This window comes from Nicotiana tabacum, chromosome 3 (genome assembly GCF_000715075.1).
Source record: "Nicotiana tabacum cultivar K326 chromosome 3, ASM71507v2, whole genome shotgun sequence".
Taxonomy (NCBI): domain Eukaryota; kingdom Viridiplantae; phylum Streptophyta; class Magnoliopsida; order Solanales; family Solanaceae; genus Nicotiana; species Nicotiana tabacum.
Window position 1 is genome coordinate 198163566 of NC_134082.1, and position 10191 is coordinate 198173756.

The window sequence follows — 10191 nt, forward strand, 5'->3', positions numbered from 1 at the left end:
TTAGTTCATTTGTAAAAACTTTAGCACTATATAAGCTGAAGTTTTTTTTTGTCCTGGATTCATTAGTTTTGTCATAAAGCTTTTTCAAAAACTTCAGCAGAAGATGCTGAAGTTATTTAGTTCATTTGTAAAAACTTCAGCACTGTATAAGCTGAAGTTTTTTAAAAAGCTTTCTAAAACAGGTGATGACCCTTTAATTGCATAGTATATTATTACTATAAAATAATCAGATTGCCAACAGTATCTAAATCATAAATTTTGAAAACAATAAACGTGAAAAGAACAGAATTACGTGGAAATATTCACAAATTATTGTCTACTAACTTACGTAATTATTTATAATTTATTTTTAAATAATCTGATAAACATACTTATGGCAATCATCCCATGAACTGAAGTTTCATAGCAGCACCAACAACAGTAGAAGAAGAAGAAGAAGAAGAAGAAGAAGAAGAAGAAGAAGAAGAAAACAAAGGAGGAGAAGGAGGATGAGAAAGGGACTAAAGTTGTTTAAAAGTTAGTACAAGTTAAAACTTTTAAAAAAATGGGTATAGGTTAAATGGGGGCGACCAAATAGGGCGCCCCGACCAATTTTTATGAAAAAATATCCTTGGTGAAATTTGAGGCCTGCACTTAACAGTGTACAACTTATAACACTTCATTCTCTATTTAGGCTAATTACCATTGAGCAAACACAGCTTGATTTAGTTTTCTCTTTCCCTTTTTTCTGTTTATTTTTATGCCTTGATTTCCAGTATCTCATTTATTTTAGGGTTCACTAAATAAACACTAGGTGCCGGGCCAGAAAAGTTAAAACTTTCTCCAGTTGGTCAACGATAACAACACCAATTCTGGCTATATTACCCACTGGGGGATTTGCATCTATACCCGCTTTTTGGGTCACGTTTTAACTTGTGTCTGCTTTGCAAAAAATATTTGCAAGCGTACCCACTTTTTCGCGTAACTTCAGCATATGGGGCTGAAGTAGCAAAGACAATCACGCAAAACTTCAGCATTCTAGTAGACGGGCCTAAAGTAGCAAAGGCAATACGCTGAAGTTATTTAGTTCATTTGTAAAAACTTCAGCACTAAAATAGCTGAAGTTTTTTTTGTTCTGGATTCATTAGTTTTGTAATAAAGCTTTTTCAAAAACTTCAGTAGAAAATGCTGAAGTTATTTAGTTCATTTATAAAAACTTTAGCACTAAATAAGCTGGAGTTTTTTTGTCCTGGATAAGCTTTTTCAAAAACTTCAGTAGAAGATGTTGAAGTTATTTAGTTCATTTGTAAAAACTTCAGCACTATATAAGCTGAAGTTTTTTTGTCCTGGTTTCATTAGTTTTGTCATAAAGCTTTTTCAAAAACTTCACTAGAAGATGCTAAAATTATTTAGTTCATTTGTAAAAACTTCAGCACTATATAAGCTGAAGTTTTTGAAAAAGTTTTCTAACATACTAGATAAATAATCACCTTATTCTTTCATAGTGTATTGCTACTATAAAATAATCAGATTGCCAACAATATCTAAATCATAAATTTTGAAAACAATAAACGTGAAAAGGACAGAATTACGTGGAAATATTCACAAATTGTTGTTTACTAACTTACGTAATTATTTATAATTTATTTTTAAATAATCTGATAAACATACTTATGGCAATCATCTCATGAACTGAAGTGTCATAAGAAGAAGAAGAAGAAGAAGAAGAAGAAGAAGAAGAAGACAAAGGAGGACTTAAAACCCGTGCAATTTTTACTAGCTATAGGCCTTAAAATAACTATTTTGACTAGGACTTAAAACCATAGACTAGTAAAGGATTGTCATAGCTCTATATAACAAAGTCATAACTAGGAGTATGATTTTTATCGAGTGGGTTGACTTTTTTTTTTTTGCTCTGAAATGAAATTATGGCTTTGGTTATTGTTTATTAACCATCACAAAGAAATTGAGGGGTCGTTTGGTAGGAAGTATAAGAATAATGCTAAATATTCTTTCATTTGTGCAAATTAACTCTTCAAACAAATATTCTTCAATAAGAAAAAAGAAACAACTTTTTTTCTTTTTAATTATTGTTTGATTTTGTGATGTTTCTTTCTCCAGCATGTATGTTTACTTTATTATACATGTAAGTAAACTTTTATTTGATTTTGTAAACTCTTTTTTGTTATTTAGATAAACATAGACGTGTACCCTATATATTACATTTATTTTAAAAGAATTACGTTTTATTCAAATCTAGCTACAGTGTTTCAAAGAACTATACTTATAGAATTTTAAAAAGAGTTTTATAGTTATATGGAGTAGTTTTGTTTTTTTGCTAGAGGCGAAGTAGTATTTAAATAATTATAAAAAATAACAAAAGTTCCTAACATGATTGCACATGATCATTAACCAAATTAAGTTTGATAACAAGATAAAAAAAGATAGATTTTATTTTTAATTTAAATTCGAATTTTAGAACTTTATTTATAAATTCAAATATTATATTATATTATATTATATTATATTATATTATATTATATTATATTATATTATATTATATTATATTATATTATATTATATTATATTATATTATATTATATTATATTATATTATATTATATTATATTATATTATATTATATTATATTATATTATATTATATTATATTATAAATAGTCAAATATAGAATAAAGTTACCATATACTATTGATATTTATTAGCTTGCCACTTGGCTTAACCATAATGTCAATTATATATGGTAACTTTCTTGCTTTAATATATATATATATATATATAGATTGAACTTACTTGATAAAAAATCACATTTTTGTTAATTAAGCTATTTTTTTATTAATTTCCCATGGGACATTCCGAAGCGATTCGTTTTTGTTTAATCAATTTTTAAAATTTAAATACTATGATGTGGTTCTCACAAACGATATTAACTTTTTCAAGCATAATAATATATGTTTTTCAACTCCACTTCTAAGGTTCTTAATAAAAAATTTATCCATGCATTGAAAAGATTGGAAACATCTCTCCCGAACAAATTCTACTCGCTTCAACTTCAAGTCTTCCAACATGCTAATATAACAACAACAACAACATGCTAATATAAGAGTTACCAAAAAAAAATGCTAATATAATCTTCCAACATTCTATTCTTTCTATTAAAATATCAACATTTTGTTTGTGACAGAATTTAAACTCCTATGTCTTAACTCTCACATAACGTGTTACATTCTTACAAGTACACTCTTACCACTATACTAATAGCATATTTTGCAAAACTTCTAAAATCCGCTTATATTAAAAAGTGTTTTTCTCAAAAGTATCTTTCATAAAAGTGTTTTTGGTGAGAAACAGCTTATGTTTGGCTAATTAATTTGAAAAACAATTTTGAGCAGTAATTAGTATTTGGCCAAGCTTTTAGAAACTACTTTTAAGTGTATTTTTCTCAAAAGTGCTTCTCAAAAAAGTGTTCTTGAAGAGAAACTACTTTTTTCTGCTTCTCAAAAACTGCTTCTGCTTCTCCTAAAAAACACTTTTTTTCTTCTAAAAGCTTGGCCAAACACCTCAATTTTAGGAAAAAAAATACTTTTGACCCAAAAAAGTACTTGTGGCCAAAAAAAAGCTTGGCCAAACAAGCTATATAATCCTTTAAGGCCGCAAACCAACTTTGGAATTCAATCAACTATTTTAATGGTTCACTCAAAGTAAATCGCCATAGAAAGGCTTCCAAAGTTGATTGAATTCCAGCGTAGTTCATATGCTAATTCTTTCAAGCCATATATTTCCAATATTTGATACACCAGGAAACCTCAATAGTTACAAATCATGAGGTCAAGCAGATCTATAGCTTTATCTTTCAATGTAAATACATATTTTTAGTTTACATCATCTTTTATTTTTTCCTTTCTATATTTTGCTCTTCTATACTAGTTAGCATCATACACAACTTCAAGAAAATGTCTTTTTAAGGCTTCAAGAGGGGACTGCCTTCCTTGATCAACACAAATACACTGCCTCCATCTCCTCTGGAAATCCTAAGCTCATCATCCAGGTATGTTGTCAGCAGCCAAGATTGTGCATTGCTGTTGGAAATAGGAAACTTAATTGGTGGTTGACTGGAAATAGACTTGGCTACTGAAGAAGCTGTGTCTTGGACTGAATTAATCAAGCTTTTGAAAGGGCTTAGATCAATTTTTTGTCCCAAGAATTCGACATTCTCAGGCAGCTCAATAGAATCCGTCAACTGGGGTGTTCCAATTATGCCTTCATCAAATTTAATCTGAACCACGAAACACAGTATAACATGAGACCAAAATGATGATCAAGTATGAGGGATGATGATTAGACTAGAAAAATGTGGAAGAAGATAATGACCTGGACACGCTTAGGACTTTTGACTTCGAATTTGGCGTTGGTAGTAATGGAAGTTGTAGCTAACGGTCCAGCAAAGACGACACAGTTCTGAACAGCAAAAGTCTCAGAATCGATGGTCTGGGAAATCTCCTCGACGCGAACCAGAGGCAGTGTGCCCCTTGACAACAAGGGGAACAGACCAGAAAAAGATGTGTACCTGCAGTTTTCCAGTATACAATTCCAAGTGTTCATGCCAACAAGCGCGAGTATATTACATTTACAATGAAGAAAGAACATTTAACATTCTTAGTGCACTAAAGAATGTCCTTGTTTTCATCAAAAGATAATGATTAGCTACAAATCAACAAGCCAACAGTGATGGTGGTGAAAAGATGCCACCCTTAGAAAGTGATTCTCAAAGAAAATTAGTCTCTTCACATCAAACTATTATAATCTCCTTCAATTTTGCTGCATCTCAAAAACACTCTAAAATTAGGGGTGGATGTATGTTTGATTTGATGTATGGTCATGGCAACATATATGGTCGCAGTAATATCTTTAATAGGTATATTTAGCCGTGGTATTTAGCACCCATAAATCAAAAACTTCTAAGTAACCTTTGTCGAACACGGCAGTGAAGGGATTATCACTAAAATCTTGATATGTATTAGGGATACTTCTAGTTTTCTGGTGCACAAAGCATCCCGCGTTCAGCAGGGACCGGTGAAGGGCCGCACCCCGAGGGGGTGTATGTAGGCAGACTATCGTGATGCAAGCATCAATGACTAATTCCATGGCTCGAACCCATGACCTGTAGGTCACGCGGAGACAACTTCACTGTTTCTCTGAGGCTCCGGATACTTCTAGTTTTCAAGGTACCAAAACCTTTTATTATCTTTCCTTTGTGTTCCAGATAGGCAGGAATGTTAACTCAAATTCGATTGCTGAATAAATGAACTATGATAGTTTTTATTTAACAAAAGAATCCGATTGCTTAGAGCACAATAATCAACATACACAACATGTAATAACTAAAAAAAAATTGCAAGCTAGTGAAACAGTTAGTCATGTGAGTCAATCCTTACTACTAAAGTAATTCATCCAAAAGATTCATCAGCCTTAAACTACCCCTTCAATTAAGCGAGAATTTTTCATAAAATCAACAAAAGTTGATAAAAAAGTTATTCTCCGTTTTCCCAAAAGAATTCCAGATTCCAGCTTAACAAAGAAAAAAGAAATTCTTTCTGACAATATTGTAGTTTGAGAAATTATTTTTGTTCATTTCACACATAGCAATATGGACCACATATATAAATGGAAAAAAAAGTATATTTTTCATGGTGCAGGTGAAAACAGGAACTTACGCAAGAATCCATTTGCCATTGAGAAGAGGCAACGCCTCGGTAGGAGCAGGAGTTGGGTTCATGGATTCAAGCTTAGTGATGAGTTCCACGATCTCAGCACGAGTTTCACTGCTAGCACTCAAACCCCTATTGGTTCCATAAAATGAATCAACCAACTGTTTCTTCAGCAATTCGATTTCGCTCGGCTCCTTTGGCGGTTCTTCCTCTGCTACCGCTACTCCTCCTCCACTTGGCTTTATTTGCTCCACTTCTGGACCCCACTCGTCGTCCTTGTCGTAGTTCTTGGCTTGTGCTGTGAATTTTGGTTTTGGGTTTGTGAATTCTTTGACTGAAATTGATGGGAAATTTGTGGAGGTGATGGGAAAAGTTGAGATTTTTGAGGTGGGTTTTGAATATTGGGATGTAATTTGCAGAGTTTTGCAAGGAATTTGATTTAGAGAAGAGATGGAAGCCATTATTTTGAGGAAAATTGAGAGAACAAATGAGTGATGAAAACAGGGGAAGGTCGATGGAAAGAGTGTTACTTGCTACTGTATGATGCGGTTTATATGAGTCTCGGGCCTTTGGTTATGCTGTTGTGAAGAGACGTATCTGCCCTCCTTAAATAATTTTATTTTGTTTTACACTTTCTCAGCCGGTGTAAAATTAATTGAGATATATTTGTGTTTTTTTACTCTGATATCTGTTTCGTAAATAAGTATTGTGTAAATTTTAGACTCTGTTAATATGACAAGTTTTTAGTATTAGTTCAGACAGAAGTACAGTACAAAAAAAGAATATCCATATAGGTTTTGAAAGACATTAGGTGCCAATCTCAAATTGTATATACTTAGATAATTCTCCCAAAAAAATTTGTAACTAAATTATTTTATTCATCACCAAAGATGGAATTACAAAACTGTAGCTAGATCATATTTCAGTCCGATATTACCTCTAAACAATCACAGAACCTCATACTAACAAAAGACGGACTTACTTGGTACTTAATGTGCAAACCAAATTTGGTAAATACAATATTAAGAGTCAATAATAAATAATTAAATGAATATCTTTATAGGTAATACAAACCTTTAAAATAATTACATTACTCCATCCATATCAATTTAAGTAATACAATTCAAATTTTGAGAGTCAAGATTTTAGTTTTAACTATGAATTAAAACATAGAATTCTTAAGTTTTTAAAGTAAAATTTATATATTTGAAAACTACATAAAAATACTATAAATTATATTAATTAATAATTTAAAAATATTGAATGACAGATTAAAAAATTATGATCAAAGAAAAACTCATTTGACTCTCGAAATCTGAACTACATTACACAAATAGGGATAACTAAAGTATTTTATATGTTATTCTTTCACATCCCATTTATAAGATTAAGATTTTACATGTATTTCTTTTATTGATGGTGAACTCATACTCTAAATAATATTTTAAAGTGTTTGATTCCGATAATAATTTATATATTATTCTATCATTATTAAACCATAATTTCTTTATGAAAAAAAATATTATGTGCATTTATTAGTTCGGTATGATTGTGGTAATTTTTCTTAGTTTTAATATTCTGAATCTCTGATATTATCAAGCGGGGTATTTTGGGGTTTCGAGACAACAAAGTGATGGAATGATAGTTAGACACGTAACTGTGCTCTTCTAGAGTCAGATGAAAACAACTTTCTGTGTGTTTGGCGGAAATGCGAGCATGAAAATAACAAGTAAAGCGATGTGAGCAAGATGAAAATTTTGTCCAATTGCAGCAAACCAAACATTGATATCCAACAAAAAAAAACACTAGAAGTTTCTCTTCTTTTATTTTCCTCTCCTTTATTTTCTTGACTTCAATAATTTATTTTACTTTTATGTCTCTCAATTTGGCTTCTTCTTATTTTATTTTATTTTGGTTTTATTTATCCCATAAAGTTGGACATTTTAAGTGGCGGAGAAGATGAATTGCACAGGATATTTTAACTCATGTGTTGGCCGAAAATCTTATTAATAGCATGACAAGATTTAGGATTTAAGAGTATAATTTTTTCTCGAAATATAAATGCAAACGACATATTAATATAGCGTTTAAATTACATCATGAGAATGTAAAATATACATTATTAATATAAAATAACCGGTATCTATATTTCAAAACTATCAAACTATTAAGTATGATTCAAACATAAGATAATGAATGGCAACCATTCATTGTAATAGTTCGAACCGTCTAAGTGAATTAACAATCACGTGATGCATGAGCATTGATTTACTAGACATGGAGTTAATTCCTCTTAATCCACTTAGGGCTTTTATAATAAATAAATAAAAAAGGAGAGAGAGGGGGGGGGGGGCATGATTGATACGGTTGTTAAAATTCATTTTTTATCCTTTCAAACAAGCAACTCAAGTTTCATTTTCCAATATTTTTAATATCTTGAAAGCTTAAGAAATTAAACCCCATGCATCCTCCTTATTCATCCTTACGCCAGGAATATAATCCTTGAGGATATGTTTAATATTTACCAATATCCCTTGTAGTTGGATATACTTTGTTGAATCCCTTATTTTGATTATATTCTTGTAATTGGTGTCACTGGAAGCCTATGTTTAGAGATGATAAAACTTGTATAATATATCAAAGAGAAAAGGCATAAAAACCCCATTAAACTTGTTCGAAAAATACACACATTAACTTTACGGGTGTCCTAACACCCCACTATTCTTATCTAAACTAAATTTTATACATCCTTCAAAATACCAAACCAGTCTTGTGGTGGGATGTGTTAACACGCGCCATGGATCAAATACTGCACTATTTTCTTTTTTTTATTTTTACTTTGTCTTTCCTTTTTCCACTCTTTTTTTCATTTCATCTTCTCCAGCTTCCTTCATCATTATTTTCGCACCCAACCACCATGGAAGGCAGTCACAGCCATAACCTTCCTTAAACCCATTAATTCTATCTCTGAAAAATCAGAACCACCTCCCCTACTACTCCACTTTAGCACCTTTAATTTGACCATTTTTCCTTCCCATCAATCTCAAAAAAGAATACCCACACACCCAGATCTAAGAGAAAAAAAGAGAAATTTTTTTGTATGAAAAATGATATTTCAAGCTCTCCAATCATGTATTAAAATTATTCCAACTTAAATCCATGACTCAATTTCTAAATCCACATCCCAAATATCATATAGTAAAAGAAAAAATGGGAGAAAAAGAAAAATGTTTGGAGAATAAGTAATCAAAAAAGACAAAATGGATCACCACTCACCAGTAATTACCATTAACCAAATCACCACCGGGGTGTTCCGTTGTGACGACCCGACCCATCAACTTGTGAGTTACCGCCCCATTTTCCCCACTACCTATTTTGTTATGCTTATGTGGACGAGTTGAATTGGAGTGGTTTTGATAAGAAATGAGACACTTAGTCTCTTTAAGGAAGGTTTGTGTTGGAAAAGTCAACCGGACATTGACTTATGTGTTAGAGGACTCGGATTTGGATTCCGATGATTCGTTTAGCTTCGGGGGATGATTTGTGACTTAGGAATGTGATCAGAAGTAATTTTGGAGGTCCGGTGTAGAATTAGGCTTGAATTGGCGAAGTTAGTATTTTGGCGATTTTCGGTCGATAGGTAAGATTTTGATCTGAGAGCCGGAATGGAATTTCGAGAGTTGTTGTAGCTTCGTTAAGTGATTTGGGATGCGTGTGCAAATTTTCAGGTCATTCGGACGTGGTTTGGTTGGGTTTTCGATCGAATGCGTGTTTTAGAAGCTTTAAAAGAACTTAGGCTTGAATTCGATGTAATTAGATGATTTTAGTATTAGTTGAGGTATTTTGATGATTGGAGAAAATTTGGATGATGTTTTAAGATATGTTTGTGCGTTTGGTTGAGGTCCCGGGGGCCTCGGGGTGATTTCGGATTGCTAACGGGAATTTTTGAAGTTGGAAAATGCTGCAGAAATGCAGCAGTCAGTGCAAAGCAATTTTGCTCTATGCGATCGCATAGAAGGTGTTGCGATCACATAGGGTTAGCTACATTACCCGGACAGAATGTTAAAAATATTTCATCTGCGAACCAAACCTATTTTTCCACCATTTTTGAGCAACCTTGAGTGCTTTTGGACGGGAATTGAAGGGGTTTTGACGGGAAGTGATTGGAGGTAAGTCCTATGAACTAAATACATGATTATATTGTGAAATCATCCTTGAAATTCATGAAAATATAGCCAAATTGTAAGAAATTAGGGCTTGAAATTGAAATTCTAAATTTGGGATTTGAGGGGCCATTTGTGGTACGATTTGTGAGATTTTTGTATGTATAGACTCACGGCAAGATAAGGAACCCGATGACATAAAAATTTCTGAGTTTCGAGACGTGGGCCTGGGGCTCGGATTTTGTCAAATTCGTTAATTTTGATATTTTTCGAGTGTTTTCGATTGGGTATTGTCTCTTTAGCATAATGCGACATATTCGTTGTG

The 10191-nt window shown here is 32.1% G+C and overlaps 1 protein-coding gene across 1 annotated transcript; it reads right to left on the reverse strand.

Moving 5' to 3' along the window:
• Window positions 1–3724: 3724 nt before the first annotated feature.
• Window positions 3725–6278, reverse strand: LOC107817916 (light-induced protein, chloroplastic-like). The gene is made up of 3 exons (XM_075250381.1): window positions 5710–6278; window positions 4367–4562; window positions 3725–4271 (listed from the first exon to the last, which is right to left on the reverse strand). Exons 1-3 carry the CDS (start codon window positions 6162–6164, stop codon window positions 3957–3959), a joined length of 966 nt encoding a protein of 321 aa, XP_075106482.1. The 5' UTR covers window positions 6165–6278; the 3' UTR covers window positions 3725–3956.
• Window positions 6279–10191: the final 3913 nt, after the last annotated feature.

Coding starts and splice junctions, on each gene's coding strand:
- LOC107817916 (XM_075250381.1), bottom strand. CDS start 6,164: ATGGCTTCCATCTCTTCTCTAAATCAAATTCCTTGCAAAACTCTGCAA. Junction 4,563..5,709: donor AATGGCAAATGGATTCTTGC/GTAAGTTCCTGT, acceptor GGAAAACTGCAG/GTACACATCTTTTTCTGGTC. Junction 4,272..4,366: donor AAAGTCCTAAGCGTGTCCAG/GTCATTATCTTC, acceptor TTCGTGGTTCAG/ATTAAATTTGATGAAGGCAT.